At 59.0% G+C, this 20,330-nt stretch overlaps 6 protein-coding genes across 6 annotated transcripts; 2 read left to right on the plus strand and 4 right to left on the minus strand.

The window, feature by feature from the left end:
• Nucleotides 1-506: 506 nt before the first annotated feature.
• Nucleotides 507-2,975, minus strand: PSEUBRA_006240 (Zinc finger, RING/FYVE/PHD-type; the record flags this gene model as incomplete). The annotated part of the gene is made up of 1 exon (XM_016439596.2): nt 507-2,975. The coding sequence occupies one exon, from the start codon at nt 2,973-2,975 to the stop codon at nt 507-509; it is 2,469 nt and encodes an 822-aa protein (XP_016289489.2).
• Nucleotides 2,976-3,702: 727 nt separating this feature from the next.
• PSEUBRA_006241 (Rieske [2Fe-2S] iron-sulfur domain protein) lies at nt 3,703-5,376 on the minus strand (the record flags this gene model as incomplete). Its single annotated transcript, XM_059465785.1, has 1 exon — nt 3,703-5,376. One exon carries the CDS (start codon nt 5,374-5,376, stop codon nt 3,703-3,705), a length of 1,674 nt encoding a protein of 557 aa, XP_059320288.1.
• A 950-nt stretch (nt 5,377-6,326) lies between these two features.
• Nucleotides 6,327-6,692, plus strand: PSEUBRA_006242 (uncharacterized protein; the record flags this gene model as incomplete). The annotated part of the gene is made up of 1 exon (XM_059465786.1): nt 6,327-6,692. One exon carries the CDS (start codon nt 6,327-6,329, stop codon nt 6,690-6,692), a length of 366 nt encoding a protein of 121 aa, XP_059321756.1.
• A 959-nt stretch (nt 6,693-7,651) lies between these two features.
• On the minus strand, nt 7,652-12,219 carry PSEUBRA_006243 (Zinc finger, NHR/GATA-type; the record flags this gene model as incomplete). Its single annotated transcript, XM_016439592.1, has 2 exons — nt 7,652-12,090; nt 12,192-12,219. The coding sequence occupies 2 exons, from the start codon at nt 12,217-12,219 to the stop codon at nt 7,652-7,654; spliced, it is 4,467 nt and encodes a 1,488-aa protein (XP_016289491.1).
• Nucleotides 12,220-14,107: 1,888 nt separating this feature from the next.
• PSEUBRA_006244 (Major facilitator superfamily) lies at nt 14,108-17,350 on the plus strand (the record flags this gene model as incomplete). The annotated part of the gene is made up of 1 exon (XM_016439579.2): nt 14,108-17,350. One exon carries the CDS (start codon nt 14,108-14,110, stop codon nt 17,348-17,350), a length of 3,243 nt encoding a protein of 1,080 aa, XP_016289492.2.
• Nucleotides 17,351-17,650: 300 nt separating this feature from the next.
• On the minus strand, nt 17,651-19,456 carry PSEUBRA_006245 (Major facilitator superfamily; the record flags this gene model as incomplete). The annotated part of the gene is made up of 1 exon (XM_016439586.1): nt 17,651-19,456. The coding sequence occupies one exon, from the start codon at nt 19,454-19,456 to the stop codon at nt 17,651-17,653; it is 1,806 nt and encodes a 601-aa protein (XP_016289493.1).
• Nucleotides 19,457-20,330: the final 874 nt, after the last annotated feature.

Raw genomic sequence — 20,330 nt, forward strand, 5'->3', positions numbered from 1 at the left:
CTCAGGCAGCATCGAGAACCATCACACGCAGAACACAATAGCTCAAACGTGATGGTTACCTTACGACATGCATTTGATGAGGACCGAGCGACAATCAAGCGAGAGCCTACCATTTGCTGCGTACAAGCGCGCGGAGGACGAGGCGATGGTACGAGCTTTCGCCGAGTTGTTCAAACAGAGCTTGCTTCTGCGCCGATCTCTGCGATCGAGGCAAAAGTGTGCGCAGTCGCTCCATGTCGGTCGAGGCGCCGGTGGTGTACGATCTCGTGCCATTCCTTTACAAGCCCACCTCCCGAGCTGAGGTACCCTCGTCGATGCCTTGCACAGGCTCAGGGGGAGGAGACATGGGCCAACCTGCAACTCCTGCTCTCGCTCCACCTCATCCCGTCTCTGTCTGGCTCCCGAGCTCATCTCATCACAAGGTCACACAACGAACATACGAATGGATGTGATAGGTATACGAAGTATATCATGTCGAGTGGGCGAACACGTTTGTGAGCATGAGCCTATCGCTGCGCAACCGCCTTCTCATCCGCCTTGCTGAGATGCAACATGCTCGTATATGCCCTTCTGCACACGGGGCAGGCGTACTTCCTCCTCGGAGTCCTTCCTCTTCTCCTCTCTGACGCCCTAATCCCAACCACCGAGTCACGCAACTGCACCGCGCATTCCAGACACAACCCGTGCGTGCACGGCAACAACAACGTGGTCGGTGGGCTCGAGAGGCAGATCAGACACTCGGACCCATTGCTCGCATCGATGTCCACAGGCGGGGGTGGCACCGCTGCCCCGTCCTCCTCCCCATCCCCTGCATCCACCGGCGCCGGCGCAACCGCAGGTGGCTTAGACGACAACCCATACAGCTCCTGCAGCTGGAATCTGTGCGGACCGATCTCCGCCTCCTGCCCCTCGACCTGCGATGACCACACCCGACCCACCTCGCCCTCCGTCGGCGACGTCAATTCCTCCAGTCGCTCACCCACGCTCTTCTTGGCAGGCAACGAGGTGAGTCGCAGATACGAGGTCTGCAGGTTGGGCTCACGCAACGGTCGTGCGTTCTCATCGAGCGCCTCGACCACGATGGCCACTTTGAGCGTTTCGCGCTCCGCCTTTTCGCGTGCGAGACGCTGTTCTTTGGTCTCTTCCTCGACCGGTGGTTGGGCGGTGCTGCCGCTTTCAAAACCGAGCGCGGCGGCGGCACCCAGCGGGTCGGTGCGCGAACCTTGACCCGCATTAGCTCCACGCCCCGGCCGCACATCCTCCTCCGCATCGTCCGCATCCATCTCCAGACGTCGATTGAATTCGAAACCTGGCGTCTCCGGGATGGCCACCGGTGTCGGAGGTTCGAGCGCTCGCTTGAACGCTACCCCAGGCTTATCTGCGTCCTTGTCGCTTTCCCCACCCGCGGCAGGGCGTTCGAGCTTCTTCGCCTTGGGTGGCGCGTAGAACTGAAGATGAAGCGGAATGTTGGCGGTGTGTGCACTACCAAAGCCCTTCTTGATCTTGGCAACGTGGACCGGCCAGCCCAGGACGTGCGGGGGCGGGCCGGATTGTGCCAGCCATGCGTCCTTGTCGGTCTGCGATGTGAGTGGATCCGCCGCACTCGTCGCGGATGGCGGCGTCCAGTTGATCCAGGTGCCGTGCTTGCGACTGGCACGGATGAAGATCTGGACGCTCGCATAGGGCGCAGCGCAATCGTACTCGAAGTAAAGCGAGTGGGTGGGTTCTGGCAGGATGTCTCTCCCAGCTGGCGCGGCGCCGCTGGCGTAAGGAAGCGTGGGTAGGACCGAGAAGGAAGATCGAGAACGAAGCAGGTTGGCATCGGACGCATCGGATGGCTTGCCCTCTGTAGACGACTTTGCCGAGAGCTTGAGGGTGTTGCGCTTGAGATTGACGAACGACTGGAGTGTGGTGCAGACGGGAGGCCCATAGGTGGCGGGAGTGGCCGCGGCAGCGTTGGAAGCGTCATCAGCGACGCCCGTGCTGCGCTGAATCCAGCGTTGGAGGGTGGTAATGTCGACGCCTTCGCTCATGGCGATGGAGCCATCCGCCGACGGACCATCGCGGTTGAGCTGGTCAATGAGGTCGGCGGTCGAGCCTTGCATCATGCCTACTGGTTGCGCCGAGTCGTTGGTACGTTCTGCGTTGACACCGCCAAGCGATGTCACCGATTCTGCACCGAGGGACATCATGCTGAGACCGGAGAGAGAGGCGCCTCGAGCACGGCCACGCGAGCCGAGACGGGCGCGGCGTGAAGCGACGGAACCCTGAGGATATGAGGCATCCACTGACGCCGCGCCAGCAGCTTGGTCGAGAGCGTTGCTCCCCGAAGCCGCAGCGTTGGACTCATCGTTGCCCGCGGTAGGCGAGATGGGACTGGCGATGGCCGGAGGCTGAGGAACGCCGGCGCCATGACTGGAGACGGCGCCCGAGCTGCTGATGCCGCTGCCGAAGTAGTTTGCGAGGTTGGGACCAAAGAGGGTAGCTGCCTCCTCTCGTTCTCGCCGAGTGTTTCTGGCCTTCTTGACGGCGCTGCGAGACGGAGGAGGCGCAGTTGGCGGGAGCAAGATGTGAGCGAGAGGGTTGCCTCCGCGAACCGAATTGAAAGTTCCATCGGCCGTGTTCTGCGCTCTCTGCTCCTGTCGATCTCTTTCCTGGTCGCGATCTCGCTGGCGAAGGTTGGAAAGGGACGGAAGGTGGATGTTGGAGAGAATGGATCTGCCGGATGCGCCACGTTCGTGTCGAGCTTGACCCTGTTCGATGTCGAGGTTGTCGTTGTTGCTGCCAGCCGCGGCTGCAGATGCTGCAGGCCGAGCGTTCATTTCGACTGCATCTCCGGGCCGGTCATTGCGAAACGGTCGAGACCAGCGTCGGCCGCTGTGTGCGTTGCTGGAGGAGGGGTCGATGGCAGCTTCCTCATCGCGCGGCGCTCGGTGCGCAGGCCCGGCGCGTGCAAAGGATAGCAGACTCGACATGCTTCAGAATGAGCGGATAGAAATGCAACGTCTGATCGAGATTATCGTGCAGAGGCCGGATGATAGGTGCGAGACCTCTGTCGTTGAACTGTCGGTGCGAGGGTAATCTGAGTGAGAGTGACTGGCGGTTGATCGCTGCAGCGAGGTTTGCGAGGGTATCAAGGGGCGGTGGTCATCGATGTATGTGAAGTCGATGAGGCAGCGCGGCTGCGAGAGGTTGATGATGGAAAGCCGTGTCGATGCAATGGATGTCGAGGGGAAGGAGGCAGGGTCTGGATGTGACTGGGATGCGATATCGATTCGAGTCGAGTCTATCTTTACCCCACGTTGCAGCGCGGCATCAGCTCACATTTCGCAATCCCTGCTTGTTCGGCAAGCGCGCTCAGCACCAAGCTCAGCCAGAACTCTGAAAATCACAGAGTCAGGGTGCGGCGGACGGCGTTCCTAACGTAAGAGCCGAAAAGCGTCGCTTCCAAGCTTCGCTGCAGCCAAATACCAAAGTTTACAAGTGGCATGCAGCGGCAATACAAAGTGAGAATACAAAATCAAAAATCAAAGGCAATGTAAGATCACCAGACCCTGTCTTCCGCTGCCCTTGACGCCGCTCAAAGCCGCGCTCACTCTTCAGAAGCTCGGCTGGCTCGGCGACGGAAGCCTCACAGTCAGGCTCAGTTTAGATGTCGCTATCTCGTCTGCGGATCGTGGTTCTGATGAATCGATGTTGGATTCAACCGCCAGGCACCTCGTTGCGACGGACACCCATGGTGTAGGTCCTCTCCTTCTCGCCCACCAGGTCATCGTACCACTCCTTGTCAAGCCCAGCTTTGCGTCTGTCCTCAGCATTGAAAGGTCCCTTGAGTCGACCGATAAAGTTGTTGCGCACCTCTTGGCGGAAGACCTGAACCGGATCGAGAGGAGGCTCTGCATTGCTGCAGAGCCATGTCATCCATCGATGACCAGCAGAGACGTGCGTGATCTCGTCGAGGTGGATCACGGTCAGCGTATCTACGCTCTCGGGATCGCCCGCATTCTCGAACTTCTTGATGGTGGTGGGATTCACGTCGAGTCCACGAGCCTCGTGAACCAGATGGATGATCGACAGCCTTGCGGTGAGCGAGTGCGCGGTCTCCATAGCCGAGTCCCAAAGACCGTGATGGACAGGTAGCGCTCCAAAGTAGCTGCCCATCTCCTCCAGACGCTTGGTCAGCAGCGAGAAGTGCTTGGCCTCGTCTTCAGCCACTTTGACAAAGTCGCTGAAGAATTGCAAAGGCATCTTTCGCGTCGGCGCATCTTCGTCCTCGCCGGCGAAGAATTGTGCGCACAGCTGTGGAGCGCGTGCAATGATGTCCCATGCCAGATCGATCGCCCATTGCTCGATGTTGGCGAGCGAGTGCAGAATGGCGATACGGCTCTTCTCCGTCCCGCCTCGTCCGCGCTTGCCTTCTTGACCTGGCCTGACTCGCACCTCCTCCTTCGTTCGTGGTGGTCGCTCCGGTGCTGTTTCTTGTGGCTTGGTGATCCACTCTCTGCGTCCGGAGGAAGGATCGGATATGTTCCACCTGCCTCCACCAATCACCTTGCATTCACCGGATCGAAACGCTTTGGCTGCAAAGCGTGTGTACGCCACCTTCTTGACAGGATCCGAAGTGCTGAGCACGAGCACAGCCCATTCGACCAGCGTCTTGGGAGCGGGCGAAGGCGGTTCCAATGGTGACTCTGCGTCTTGCTCCTTGCCTGAAGATGGCGCTTGCTCGACATCCGCATCAGCAAGATTCGGGGCAATCGACAGCTGCGACGCTTGTAGGTGCAACGACTGTGCAGCGTCTTGACGCGATGCGACTGCAGGTGAAGCTTCGCTGACAGGCCGTAGCTCAACGAGCTCCCATCTAGCGGTAGCGCTGTGGACATCCTGATCTGCCGAGAGATTGGACGGCTTGGGTGGTTGAATGAACAGGATATCGTTTCTGACTTGGCATGAATAGACGCAAGCTGAGATACCATGCGAAGATTCTCCAGTGCGCAAGCTGAAGTCGTACTCGTGCCATGGACAGACCACGACCATGTCCTCGATGTCGCCGTGGAAGTCGGCATCGCTTGCTTCGATTGTGGCATTCTCGAGGGGCGCACCTAGATGTGGGCAGGTTGCTTCCATGCAGTAGTAGGTGTCGTCACTCGGAACGTTCGAGCTTGGTGGGGATGTCACAGTCTCGCCTGCCGATGGCTGTGATGTTGGCGATGGAAAGGAAAAGATCAGGAGCGAGTGGTATTCTTGAGTGTCTGGGTGACGCAGCGTGAGATGGTGCCGTGATGATGATGCAAGCTTAAGGACCGGAGCGACCTTGAGCCATGGCCCCGCGGCACCCGATGATGAACCTGCTTCTGAGTAGCGATCTTCAGCCATGTCGAAGAGCCCACAAAGAGCTTTGCTGAAGTGATGAGAAGAAGATGGTGGCAAGGTGCCCTTGGCTGCGGACGCTTTTTTGTTTCTTCCAAAAAAAGTCGCAGCTCCACACGAAAGCATGCAGGTCGTGGTTGAAAAGCAGGCAAACCAGGGTCCACAGAAATTTGAGCGTTCAGGCATTTCATGCCAAGGCTCGTAAGTCAGGCAGTCAGAGTCCAACACTCGATTCAGATCTCCGCTGCCGTCTGTCGATGAACGCCGGTTGCATTCGCGTTGAATGCTTGTATACGCGTGGTGACGCTCTGCGGCTTCATTGATCTCGATGGACGTCGTGGCGTGCAACCATTGTCCGTGGCTAATTCATTCCGGCCGTGCAAGTGGGTTAGGGTGTCCCACCGCTCGATGCATGAGCATCCCACGCCCGGCTGGGGCGGTGGGACGGATGGTGTGCTCTCTAAAATTGCGCACTCGTCCCACCTGATCTTCATGATCGTGTCGCTGCGTGATTCTGCGCTTCCCTGGATGAAACCCTCCCATCTTGCGAATGTTCACAAAAGCTGCTTTTCACCATCACCCACCATGTCTCTTGCAGATTTCGACGCTGTTCTGACCTTCTTACTCGACGACGATCAAGTAAGCCCTTGGCGCCTCGCTCCCTTGTTCCCTGGTGCTCTGTGGTCTTCTGCTGCAACTGTCAATGCTCACAGAAGATTGACCGAGTACCGCGAAGGGGGCCGACCTTTCCACATCAGCCTCTCGGTGACCGAGCATCCCCTGCCCAACGGCGACACCTTGACAACCATCACCGAACTGTGTTCGGATAACTCGTCCCGTCAGCACGACATCGTCGTCTCGAGACAAGACTGCGGGATAATTTACTTTGCCATCACTACTAGGGGGTCAAGCGACACTCGAGTTGTCCGTATCGAGTTCTTTGGGATTTTTTCAACATGAAGATCGTCACCGCCACGGTCCTCTTCTTTTGCCTCGCGCAGGCTCTTTTGGCCTGCGCTGGACATCTGGGCGCCAACGACAATATTGATCTGCTCGATGACGATGCAGACTACGAGGCTCTGGCAAGTGATGGTGATATTGTCATCATTGCTTCGGATGGCGATCCCGAGGAAGCTCTTGCCGCCGCGAAGGCGTATCCACCCCTCGATCTCCAGCAATTACGCCTCGATGCCGGCAGGGATGACAGGGTCTGTCCGCAGCCTGTGTCTATGGAGGACTATTTCCGCATGATGGTCGACGCTCCACCCGTCAGCGACTTCGACGTTGCTGTCACCTGTGGTCCTGTTTACCATGACGAATAGTCGGCTTCATCATCTTCCATGCGTTGCAACTTTCACGTCGCCAAGTCCTTTGTCAAGTCCTTTGTAAAGTTCATTGTCCGCTTCTATTAACTTTCATCCTCAATCCATGTCCCCCTTACACCGAGCGATCTGCGCGTGATGAGGCCATTGATTCCATTGAGGCAAGTGAAGTGGGGCACACTCTCCCACCGCTTGATGCATGGCTGTCCCACGCCCGGTCAAACCCGAGGCAGTAGGACGGATAGTGCGACAGCCGAACTCTGACCTTGAGCATCGTTCTGCTTCATAGCCATTGTCCGACTCTGAGTCTTCTTTGCTCATGACTCACTGTCTCGTCACCGTCCACCGTCAACTCCAGATCTATTGACCTTTCCTCGCTATGTCTCTGGCAGATGTCCAAGCCATACGATCGCTTTTGCTGCACGACGATCAAGCCGACCCTAATCGCTACCTTGCACCCTTGTTTCCTGGTGCCTTATGGTCTACTGCGGCCACCATCGGGATTTACGAGCACTTGGATGACCACAAAGTTGGAGAAGCACCTCTTTTCACCTTCGTCTATGCGACTCAATATCCTCTCAGCAACAGCGAGTCCTTGACGATCATCACTGCGGGCAATCCCGATGGCACGATGCCAGGTAACTGGCACAAGATGGCCATCACGAGAGAAGACCAAGATCATCTTTGCTTCGCCATCACTCCTCACGGGACAAGCGACACGAGAATCGTCCACATCAAGTGCGAAGAGTGATATTCATCCCCACTGCTGATGCGGAGCACGAGACTCTGACCTGCAAGAGCACGGTCGAAATCCTTTCCCCTTTCCTTGTATCGCATCACATCCATACCAATAGCAAGCTGAATTGTCTCATGTTATTCTCACACGCTCAGACATTCACGGTCTGGATGAGGTGAACGACAATGTGCATTTCAACACAACACCCAACCTTGATCCTCGTCTACGCACTCGCCTCGAATTCAGCCAGCAGCGCCTGGATGTCCGGATTGCTGAACAGGGCGGAGAAATCCTGCTGTTCAGCCTCGTTCAACTGTCCCTCCGTGCCCGGCGCGAACGATGGGCTGGGGACCAACTCTCCTCCCATCGTCCCTTTTGTGGGCGAGATCGTGCTGCCTCGGGTGCGCGACCTGCGCGGGCTGGCGAGGATCTCGATGATCTGGGGCGGAATGGGCTTTTTGGGCGATGCAAAGATGTTCGATAGCTCCGGCGGCAGTGTCGCTAGGAACGCTGCGTCCAGTCCCTCCACGCCTGACGATGGAGCGTTGGCGATCTGCACCGCCGCCGCAGTGCCACTCGAGCCAGCGACGTGCGCAGCGATGCCAACGCCACCGGAGGAGTTAAAGTCGGTCAGATGCGTGCCGAACTCTTTCGACTGGTGCAGCTGGATCTCGTTGAAGTTGTCCGCTGTGATCGCCGGCTGAGGTTGGGTTGTGGTCGTCGACGTCGGCGTCATCTGGTTCGCAGGGCCCGAGGGGGGAGGGACAGGAATCTCGAGCGACGTCAGCGTGCCATCTGCATCGATACCGAAGCCCGACGCTGCCAGGATGCCGTACGGGTCCTCGAGCAGGTCAAACACGTTCCCGTTTCCAGCCTCGGGCGAGTCGTCCGACAATGCTGGAGAAGAGCCTGAAACAGACGATGACCCGTCCTCCACCGTCGCTGGCAACGGTCGTCGTCGGACAATCGCTGTCTCCTTGGAAGCCGGCATCGTCGCCGTCGAGAGCGTCTCATCGACCTTCTCGTTCTTGATCGGTGACTGCGAGCCCACGCCGCCGGGCGAAGCGTCGCTCGGCCAGTCCAGGTCGCTCGGAGTGGGAAAAATCTCGCGCATGCTAGGCGTCCTTCCCCAGCCATCCACCTCGATCGTGCTCGAGCTTCGGCCCGTCGGGTGGTCGAAGACCGGGCTGCTGGGCGGCAGGTCGAGCTGCGCAAGCTTCGCCGGACCGTTCTGCATCAAAGACTGATTGCTGGCGGCGCTGAGGTTGCGGGTGAGCTTGCGAGTCGCACGACCCAGACTCGGCGAGGCAGGGCACGAAGGAAGGCCAGCCGATCCTTCGCGGCTTTCCGTGCCGCTCTTGCGGTACGGGCCCTTGACGAACTGGGCCTCGGGGCCGTTATCCTCGTCGTCCGCCTCGACATCGGCAGAGGCACCTCGTCGTGCGCTCGCCTCGACTTGACCCTTCCTCGACGAGATCTGCGATTTGCCGACGCTGTGCAGGGACGAGGTGATCTTGGACTTGCTGCGCGCGACTTTGCCAGTGTTGACCTTCTCGGAGGGCGACGCGGGCGATGTGACGGTGCTGCTCGACTTGTCGTTTTCATTCGAGGGGTCATCGCTCGAAGAGAAGAGCGCAGGGTGCAGCACGTCCTGACCCGATCGAGTGCGACTGCGTGTCACAGGACTGTTGTTGTTCGAGGACGAGGCGGCAACATTTCGTCCGCCAGGGGAGCCGTTCTCGTCGACCAAGCTACGACTCATGCGCAAGTCGCGTCCGAGCGAAGGGCTGCCCGATCGCTTCGAGCTGGGTGACGCGTAGGGGTTCTGACCCGAGATGGTCCCGTGCGGGTTCTTGCGTGGACTCCTTCGCAGCATCGAGGGGGTCTGCTGTCCGTTGCGAGTCAAGTTGCCAAGCAAGGTGCCCGGAGTCTGCAGCGGTCCGAGAGGCCCCAGCTCCTCAAAGTCAAAGTCGGCTTCGCTCATGAGCGTGTCCAGCATGGTTCCTGGGCTTGAGTTCATCAGGTAGCTGGGGACCCGGAATCGAACGTCACGGGAAGGACTCGCCAGCAGTCCAGAGCCGAAGCTGGGAAGAGCGTTGACCGCGTCCGGCTGCATCAAGCTGGCGTTCATGGAAGGTCGAACAGGGCTGGACTGAGCAAAGTTGACCACGCGCGACGAAGGGATTTGTCGGCCTCGCTGCGGTGGCATAGGCGCGCGGAACTCCATGTGTGGTCCGTGAGCCGTTGCTTTGGACGTGGAAGCCTGAGCGCTGGTGCTGGCGCCGGCCTGCTTGGACGCCGATGGTCGCTTGGTGGACGCTGCGTCGTCCTTGTCGTCTCTGCTCTCCGGGATCGGCGACGACTTGGAGGCCGCCTTGCCGTTCTGCGGCACCTTGACGGAGCCTTTAGGACGACCGGGTCGCTTCCCCGCCGGGTTCTCTCGCATGCTTCTCCTGCTGCGCCATTTGCCCGTGCTAGGATCCAGCACATATTCCCGATCCGCCTGCTTCTTGCAGACAGGCTTCTCCTTCTCCTTCTTCTTGCTGCTTCGCTGCGACTCGAGCTTCTCCGCATCGCGGTGGCAGGCCTCGCTGAGCGTTCGCGGCATGCTCGATTTGCGCCCTGAGCTGGAACCGGGCGTGGCAGCGTCAAAGTTCGGCGAGGTCATGCTCTCGTCCGCAGCGCCGCCATCTGCGAAAGATGCTCTGTTGGTATTGGCATCTCGCGGCGTAGATGTGGTGTAGGGAGAAGCTGCATCGACGTCCGAGTTGGCAACCTTGGATCGCTTGCTCGAACCAGCTTGTTCGTTCTCGCGTTGACGCTTCATGGCTTCTTTTCGGTCGCGATACACCTTGGTCGCATGCTCCTTCCTCCAGACGTACTCTGGGCGCGAGTTGTTCCACTTGAGATAGTAGAGGCCGCAAGGATTGCAGGCCGACCACTTGGTCTCGCCGTCCGTCTGGATCGGGCCCTCGTTATCAGCATAGCGGGGCCTCCATCCTGGCTCGTTCGAGTCGTCGTTGGTGCCATCGCTGCTGGAGCCCTTTTCGGCGGAGGGGTTGTTGACGGTGCTGCCGGCGGGAAGCTTCAGAATGCGCCATGTGGTCGGCACGTCTGTGCCGCAGTTGTAGCAGATGCGGTCCGTTGTGTCCTGGCTATCTTTACGTTGGACCGAAGGGCTGGAGGCATCCTCATCTTCAAAGGAGGGAGACGTGGCTGATTGGCGGCGAGAGTTGGAGTGCCCGGTCTGCGGTGAGTCCTTCGATGCGACCAGCGTCAGGCGATTCTCCTTACCAGGATGCGACGATTCGGATGTCGGCATAGGCGAGCGAGAATTCGGTACAGAGATGCTGTCCAGGGGGCGGGCGGAGAGAGCCGGCGAGGTGGACGCACGCTGTGCTGCTGCTGCCGATGGCTCTGCAAGGGACGTCGAGTCAGCGGCCGGCGACGACGTCGACGAGTTGCCAAGGGCTTGAGCCACCTGCGAAAGCAGATTCTCGAGCTGTGCTTGCTGAGCAGGCTCTGGCGCCGATTTGGACGATCTTTGCTGGAGGCTGTGCAAGATGGTAAGAAGCTGCATTGTGGACTGGTTGGGAGCCGCTCCTGCTGCTGCTGAAAGTGCCGCCGCGTTTGGAGATAAGGCAGACACAGCTGGAGAGGAAGCTGTCGCGGAGAAGGAGGAGAGGGCGGGCAAGCTGGGTGAAGCACCGAGAGGCGCTGTCTTTGGGGACAGAATGCGCTCTGTGGCTTTGTCGACCATAGGCATAGAGCGAGAAGATGGACGCGCTGCGGGTCTGCGGATCTGACGCTCCATGGTACCGTAAGAGGATGATGAAGAGGTCGGGTAATCAGGCTCGGAATGCAAGGAGAGAGATTGGTCTTCGATGTGTCGAGCTGTCCGGAAACGGCGTGGTGCTGACATGGCGTCGTCCTGCAAGGGCAGACGATGTGACACGCGACTGGTAGATGCAGAGCTTGAAGCCGTACTAGAGCCAGCACTGAAGCTCGAGCCAGACGAAAGGCCACGGACGAGGTTGAAGTACTTGTCCTTGTTCCTTGCCTGCGACTCTTTGAGCTTGATGACCACCTCGAGCACATTGATGTCCTCCTCGTACTCGCGACCATTCTCGTAGCGAAGACGTCTGCCATCCGAGCGAACGCGACCGGTGACGGTGGTTTCGCCGTCTCCCTCCTCATCTAATGCCCAGTTGAAGAAGCCTTTGCCGACGAGGATGGAGGTGGGCGCATCCTTGGGACGGGACGGACTGGAGCTGTGCTTGCTGGAGCTGGCATCGTGACGATCACGCGACGACATGGAAGAGGATGCGCGGACGGGCGTGACTTGACCACGAGATGAGGGCGATCCGAGTTGCTGCGCACGCATTGTCTCTTCTGGGTCGACAGCGTAGATGATATAGTCCCTCTTGTCGTCCGGTAGGAGCTCGGGGCTGGCCATGCAGACGGCACCGAGACAAGCCTTGAGGGCGATTCGGCCGAAGCGTACGTGACGCGAGGGTGGTGATGGGTGATAGTTGCTTCCTGATGGTTCGAGAGGCGAAGGAGGAGTCATGTTTGGGATGATGACCTCGACGGGAACAGGACGCCCGAGTCGAGCCACCATGGTGTGGTTGGGACTCGAGTCCAAGGTATAGAGCACCTTGACTGCAGAGAGTGAAGAGCGACGAGGAGGGGATGAGAACATGTTAGTGGCGTTATAACAAAAGCTTGTATGCGCATCTGAGATGGTGGACATAGGCACTTACCATCCATGCTGGGCCCGTGACTGGACATGACGCCTCTCAAAGATGGTTGCGTGCCTGTTGAGTCGATCGTGGGATGTGATGGATGTCGGTCCGGTCGTGGTGACAGCAGAGCGGTGTCGGGTCCAGGCAACTCAAAGTATTCTCATCGGCGGATGGTGAGGAGGTGAGACGAGAAGGAGCCGTACTGAGCGACTGTATGCCTTGGATGTGGCAGTTCTGACTGAGCCAAGGGTAATGAAAAGGCGTTGGCTATGAGCTGGAAGGGCGCAGTGGGGATGTCGCGTGGTCACGGAGAGAGGGTGTGGAAAGAGCGCTCAAAGCGATGATGGAAGCGTGCTGAAATGGGTCAAAACAAGCTGTGAAGGTGGATGAGCTTCGGAGTGGTGTTGAGGTGAAGCTGAGGATCGCATCGAAGATGCTATGCAGATGCGATTTTGGCGGATGACGATATGCGAAATGGATAGGCGAGTTGCGACGGGACTGAAAGGGCGAAGGCGGGGCCTCAAAGGACGTGGATGGTGGTGTAGAGGAAAGCAAGCGTTGTTGACGATGAATGAAAATGGAATGGATGAAGGAGGAGCGGTTGGATCGATCGCGACTCGGCAAACTGAGCCGCTGACTGCTCTACACGTCGTGAGCTTTGAGACATGCACCAGACTCGTAGATGGTGAAATCGCCTTCGCGTCGGCTAAGTTGTGGAAATTCCTCTCGACTTGAAACCCTCCCACACGAGCGCGTAAAGGGGCGTGGACTCGCGTCGAGAGGCGTTTTGCTCCACATGACATGCCAACCCAAACCTTCTCAAGAGACACGTCTCGAGACACGCGCCTGCGACAGCATGAACCTAACAGAGACGAAAAATGGAGCGAGCCAAAAAGAGAGAACTGCAGCACCTAGGATTCCCGCGTGGTCCCCCACCGCAGTACTGACTAGGCGATCTCTTGCTTAACTTCGCAGATCGGACGGGATGCGGTGCTTTCAAGATTCTATGGCCGCAGATGATTGCGAGAAGAGAGATTAGACTCAGGAATGATGGCTATGAACTAAGAAGAGAAGTGCCACGATTGGCTCGGCCGTCGTGAAGATGCGAAAATGAGCGTCGGCTCGAGCCATCGACTGAGTGAGCTGATAAGAAGTACTCGGCTTTCGACTTGCTTGTGACGTGATGAGTGCTGAAGTCGAGTGCTTGGCTCTCGGTCTACGACTGAGCATCCGGATCATGTTGTCTGGCAAGAGATGGGCGCAAACAGCGAGACAGGGTCTAAGGCAGAAACAACAACAGCAGCTTGACGGCCCAGGGAAGCGGCTCGGCTTCTCCGCGCTCGACATCCCAAGTCAGCTCCGCTCGGCTCTCTTTTGCTCGTCACCGTCAGCCACACGCGCGCTTGTCGCCGAGCTGGCCTCACACGCTTCCAAGGCGAATTTCCGAAAGCTAACTCGGTCGCGAGGCGTGGGAAAAGGTTGTAAGCCCAGCGCGCTGGACAAATTTCAGGACAGGCTGGATGACAGCACAGATGCAGGAGCAGCAGCGCGCCGATCCCATCTGTGTTGCAGCTGCAGGCTTTTGGTTGCGAGCCACTTCATTCCGTCGTGCTGCATTTTTTGGTCACACAGGTCGCTTGCTGCCAACTGGCCCCCAGCCGAGGCCTCGAACCCTTGTTTCCTTGCACCCAGCGTCGTTGGCACACACCCTTCGTCCTTCCTTCACTTTCATCCCACATCACAATTGCTGTCAAGCGTGTCAGTGGCAACGCGCCCACGCAGCTCGTCCCATTGATTGGTCGCCAAAAGCTCAGATCGTCACGCAGCTCGATCCCTTTGCACGCTGCCTGGGCCTAGGGCAATTTTGATTGGCGCTTTCATAGCGGCACCTAGCAGTGGCGACGTCTTGTGACGTTGCTGGTGGAAACGACACCATGGCGGACAAAGACCCCCTCCGCGCCCCTCCCACACCCACAGACCCTCCTCGTAGTCCGCGAGCTATCCAGTTCGCTGACCAGCTCCATCCTTCTCCTCGTCCATCGCGCGACAACTCGCCTACAAAACCCGGCGCCTCGCCAAGGCAGCTCGCCTCCGCCTCGTCCAGCATCGACAGGAGAGCATCGCCAGATCCTCTGCGCAGACCTGCATCGCCCGGAGACATGGCGAAGAACTATGGGGCCGGATCCGGTGCCGGATCGTCATCGACAGACTCGCAGAACACCGCGCGTGCGGGCTATCGCGCCTCGGGTCCCGGCAGGATCAATCTGCCACCCTCCCCTTATCAAGGCACCAGCACCGATCTACTCACACCAAATCGAGACGATGCATCCAACGCTGCTCGTGCAAGAGCTCCCAGCATGAGTCCTAGCGTCGCTGCCTCCTCCCAGCGCCAAGGCCAGCCTAGAGGAATGTCGTTCAAGCGACGAGCGCCCAGCGTCCAGCAGAGGCAAAACTTCCTCCAACGCGCTTCTATGGGCGTCTTTCCGCGCAAGCTATCCGTCGCAGGCAGCGATGCTGGTGGCAGAAATTTGCGTCGAGTTCACACCACCGGTGGCCCAGCGGGTGGCGCCGACGGTGACGACGACGGCACTATCGACATCGACGCGCTCATTGCCTCAGCGGAAGCACCTTCCATCCCTCGCATGCTGCCCACCGGCAAGTCGGATCCGTTCTCCAACCCCATCCCAGCGCTGCCCTTCATCGTGCTCTGCCTCGTCTGCTTTGGCGAGTTCAGCTCGGCCGGTGTCGCCGGTCCTTTCCTCTTCTTCATGATCGAAGACTTTGGCGTCGGCGGCGAAGCGGACGTGGGTTTTTGGGCGGGTATTGTCTCTGCCAGCTTCTTCTTCGCTCAGTTCCTCACCTCGCTCATGTGGGCCTCGGTGGCCGACAAGCGTGGGCGTCGCTTCGTGCTCGCCATCTCCCTCCTCGGCAACGCCATCACCATGATGCTCTTCGGCACCTCGCAGAACCTCGGGACGGCCATCTTCATCCGTCTCGCTCAGGGTTTCTTCAATGGCGCCGTCGGGGTCGCAAAAGGTGCCATCCGTGACATCACCGATGAGACCAACGAGGGTCGCGCCTACGCGCTCATGGGCTTCTGCTGGGGAATGGGCGGTATCATCGGTCCCATCTTGGGCGGTGTCCTCGAGCATCCCGTCCAGAAGCTCCCTGGCATCTTTGGCAGCAGTGAGCTCTTCTCCAATTATCCCTATTTGCTGCCCTGTCTGGTCGCTGCATCATTCACGCTGGTCGGCTCGTTCCTCACCCTCTTCATCGGCCACGATGGCGGTCCGCGCACAGGCGCCATCGCGCTCCCGGAGAAGGGCGACATCGAACGCGCTGCGAACCAAGTTGGCAGCTTCGGTCGTTCCGCAGGCCAACGCATCTCTGGCTACTTTGGCGGCGCACGCAGCACCACTGCCGGAGAATCCGATCTAAGCCTCTCGCGCAACTTCGGCAACGCCACCCAAGCCAGCACGAGCGGCACCTCGACCCCAGACATCAGCCGTGCCAGCCAAGGCGGAACACCCGGTCGACTCCAACGCACCTTCACACAGCAGGTCGACTACGAGACCGGTGGCCCACCTTCACCCGTCCCCTCCGAGGGTGGAACCATCATCACGCACAACAACACCACCATCAACGACTCGGGCTTCTCCCGCGCTGACCACGCTCCTCGCCGAAACCGCCTCTTTTCGCGCACCGAAGAACGACAGCGTGCGATCCTCGGTGTTGGTTCTGCGTACGGCTACGATGGGCATCTGTCCCGATCGCAGGCGCAAACGGGCACCACCGCGACGGATCGGCACGGCTCAGCGGTGAGAGCAGAGTCGTTCGCGCAGAGCAGGACGGCGGGCCGAAACTCGTTCTCGTCGACCAACCAGTACGCGCCGGATTTCGAGCAGATCGGTCAGCGACCCGGGTTGAGCTTTGCCCAACGCTTCTTGCTCGCGCAGGACGATTCGGTGTTTACCATCTCGGATCTGTGGGTTGCGGCTGCGATCAATGGGGACGAGGCGTACGAGGATGTCTTCGAAGACGATGATGATTTGGAGAACGACTCGTATGCGGGGGAGAGTGCTGAAGATTCGCTAGCGGAGAACTCGATTGATGAAGAAGACGAGGAGGAGGAGGAGCAGGATCCGCACGAACGATCCTCCCTCCTATCGCCGAGGCATTTGCCACCGTTGAACTTTGCCCAGCGTAAACTGTCGACTGCTGCGCGGTCGTATGCGTCATCGCGGCCGCGGTCGATGAGGAGGTCGAGTGCGACGGCGCGCGTGCCGAGTCTGTACGCCAACACGGGCATCGAGAGTCCTCTGCAGAATCCGGCGTACAACCCGCTCTCTCCCTCCATCGACGGTCCCCTCGGGGGCGGGGGTGGGGGACGATCGGACAGTGCGTGGGATCCAACCCTCGCCGGGATTCCGGAATCCTCCTCCAACCGGGCCTCTCTCTCCGTTCCCACCCCACGTCGCTCCACCGCCGGGTCTCCCGCCTCCCAACGTCAATCCATGGCATTCCCCACCCCCACACCATCGCTCTTCACCCTCCTCCCCACGGCCATCATCGCGCACTACGGTCTCATGGCCTTCCACTCCTCCACCTTCGATCAAGTGTTCATGGCCTTCCTGGTCACCCCTGAACCCTCCGGTGGGTTGGGACTCACCGCATCGCACTACGCACAGCTCATCTCAGCTATGGCATTCTGCCAGTTGATCTTTCAGTTCGTCTTCTACCCCCGCGTGGGGCCTCCTCAAGGACCCCTTTCGCATTTGGCCATGTTGCGCTTGGGAACGGCGATCTACCTGCCTTGCTATACGCTCTTTCCGTTGTTGCGCGGGATGCTGCATCCGCAGACGGACGGGTTTGTTATGGGCGGGATGATTCTGTTTGCTAGCATGAGGTGGTTAGCGAACGTATGTGCGTTTACGGCGGTAAGCGTGCTGATCAATGCGATGACACCGCCGCATCTCACGCCACTGGCGAACGGGTTGGCCCAGACAACGAGTAGTGCTGCCAGGTTCGTCGGTCCGATCGTGGGTGGTCTGGTCTGGGCGAAGGGCATCGAGGGCGGAGTGGAGAGCCACGATTGGCCGTTCAATTACCATTTGGGCTTCTGGTTCGTCGGGCTCGCCGCGTTTACAGGCTTCTTGTTCACTTGGAGGATCAAGTAGCCTTTGACGACTTGCACAGTAATGACTTCAAATATCTCATGCAGTCGAGTGCTTAGCCGGGAGACGAGAAGACTGTGAACGAAGGATTACCTTCGGGAGATTGAGTTATAGTACAAGACAAAAGTGATGCGTTTGAGAGCCACGCGACGCAGAGTGCAAAGACGAAGCATAATGAAAGTGACATGGGATGAGGTGGCGACAGCAAGGGCTGCGCGAGGTATCATTCTGGTTGTTGGAAAGATGCAAGTGTGAAGGGAATCTCAATGGAGGTCACCTTGATGCTCTGAAGAGGGCAGGACTCTAAGCCTGACCATCCGCAGTCTCGACCTTCTCACCCTTCGCGCCGGCCTTTTCGGCATCCTCCATGCCCTTGATCGGCGTGTGCACGCGCGTCGTGTCCACCGAAGACATCGAGTTGCTCATCCCCACCTTGTTCTCGACATCACCCCGTCGAGCGCCGATCACGGGTCCACCATCCTCCGTGTCGTCCGAAGCGGCGTACTTCGACCTAGCGCGGATCTGAGCACCGTACTTGATAAGCACGAACGGCAGGGGCACCGCCAGCGCAAGCAGACAAGCCAGTAGCAATCCTGCGTAAGGCACGGTGAGGTTGTGGAACATCTGGGTCGAGAAGAGCGGGAACGATGCAGCGAGCGCGTTGCGCACGAAGCCCTGCGCCGAGATCGCGGAAGCGCCGTATTCGGAACCGTACGCATCGGCGAGATAGTTCTGGATGGCCTCAAAGATCTGGTAGATACCCATGACGAGGGGCACGAGGGCGATCTCGGGGGCGATCCAGTGAACGTGCTGGTACGAAGTGAAGGCGAAGATGAACATGCCGATGGTGGCCAAGATGCCACCGACTGCGGCATAGTAGAGACGAGCTTCGGGGACAGCGACGCCGCCGTTGCGTGCCTGGGCGCGGTCGTAAAGGTACTTGCCGTGGAAAGAGAGACCGAAGGCGAGGAAGCAGGCGATCAGAGGACCGATGTAGGCGAGGCCACCGTTGCCAACACCCCAGCCGTGGATCTCCTGGAAGACGATGGGGATGGCGGCGAAAAAGGCAAAGATCAGCGCCCAGGCGTAGGCGATGTACAGCGAGAAGCAGAAGACGACAGGTTCCGAGACGAGCAAGAGAGCAGCTCGCGTGGTCGAAGCGTGTAGCAGCGCCTTGAGCGAAGGAGCCTCAAGCTCGGACGGAGCACGGTACCGCTGGTCGCCGGTCTCCTTTCGCAGCCTCTGAGCCCTACGAGCGAGGATGACCGAGCCACGAGTCTCACGAAGGAGCAGGAACTCGAGGATCACGACGGCACCGTTGACGATGAGCTGAACCCACTGAATCCATCGCCATCCCTTCTCCTGCAGAATGTAGCCACAGTAGAGAGGAGCACCGACGGTACCGGCCACAGCGACGAGGGAGAAGAGAGCGACAGGAAGACCGCGGTCCCTAGTCTTCCAGATGTCGGCGAGGGTTCCAGGGATGATGGTGGTGCCCGCAGCACCGAATGCGCCACTGAGGAATCGAGCTACGAGAACGGTCTGGATGTTCTTGGCCAAAGCGAGAGGGATGAACCAGACGGTGAAGAGCGCGTAGCATCCCAGGTAGATAGGGTTGCGGCCGACGAACTCGGAAAGAGGGCCAAGGAAGAGCGGGACGATGGAGAAAGCACCGTTGAAAAGGAGCATGCCGACTTGGCCGACCTCGTTGGAGACACCAAGCTCCTGAGCCATGGGACCGATACCGACCGAGAAGGCGGCGGTGGCGAGACCGATGAAGAGGCACATGGAGCAGAGCAAGGCGGTAGTGAGCCATTTGCGACCGATGGACCAGTTCATGGGGTTCTCGGGGTCCTGGTCACCATCCCAAACGACGAGAATGATGTTGTCATCCTTGGCGCCCTCGGGTACAGCTGCTTCCTTGCGAGGCTGCTCTCTGCTCTTGCGGCTCCAAAGGCTGTTCTTGCGGGACTGAGTTGGGCGAGAAGGAGCAACCTGAGCATCGTCCTGGGTCTGCGCTGGTGTTGCAGAGGAGGAGGCGTCGTCGGTGGTGTACTGCTCGCCGCTCGAAAGGAAGTTGGTGTGGATAGAAGTAGCCTTGAGGACCATCTTGCCGAAGATGTTGGGCTACGCCCGAATAGTAGTGGGGAGGAGGGGACGACGGGAGCCAAGTCAGGCTGGAAGCGTGGCGCGGACGCAATTGATGGAGTTTTCGATCAAGACCAGGCGTGTCGGATGGAGGGGGGAGGCAAGAAGGAGTCAGAGGGGTCTGGCTTGTTTATGTAGTCAATGACGAGACAAAGGCGATCTCATGACCCATTCGGACGGGCCGGTAGATGGGCAGGCGGAACAGAGGCAGCGGCGCCGCGCTTGCTTGCCTTGACACACTCGAACGCCGCTGACTCTGCGCTTCTTCTCCGGCCCATTTGCATCTCTTCTCCTTTCCCCTCCTTTCTTCTCATCGGTGTCACTGTGGGGCCAAAATGTGTGTTGATTGATTCGCTTGAGCCATGCCCCGGAGGCTCCCGCCTTCATAAGTCAAGTGTGCGTCGCGCAGCCATCGACGAAACCATTTGCCACGGAAGCCCACGGGGATGGGCCAATCAAAGATGGAATTGGCCGGTATTGCTGGCGCAGTGTAGTGTGGGCCTTTCATGCTGAGGGGCAATGAAAGGGGGGCTCACTCCTGACTGGCTGCAGAACGAGAAGCACCGCTCGAATTAGACGTGCGCAGAGCCACGCAGGTCTTCACAACGGCCTGCGCAGCGACCTCGGTCAAACGGCCATCGTCAAGTGACGATCAAAGAAGAAGAGTCTGATGAACTTAAGTTGACGCAGCTGGATGAAATGACAGCCTATTGCAAGAGCTGACCAAGACGTCAGAGACAACTTATCAGGAGGAATGAAGAAACAATTCGGCTAAGTGGGTTTCATCTTCAGACCGAGCTTTCGCCGCTCTGAAGGTGTGGCGCCAACTAGCCGA

Source organism: Kalmanozyma brasiliensis (assembly GCF_000497045.1).
Source record: "Kalmanozyma brasiliensis GHG001 unplaced genomic scaffold PSEUBRA_SCAF9, whole genome shotgun sequence".
Lineage (NCBI taxonomy): Eukaryota > Fungi > Basidiomycota > Ustilaginomycetes > Ustilaginales > Kalmanozyma > Kalmanozyma brasiliensis.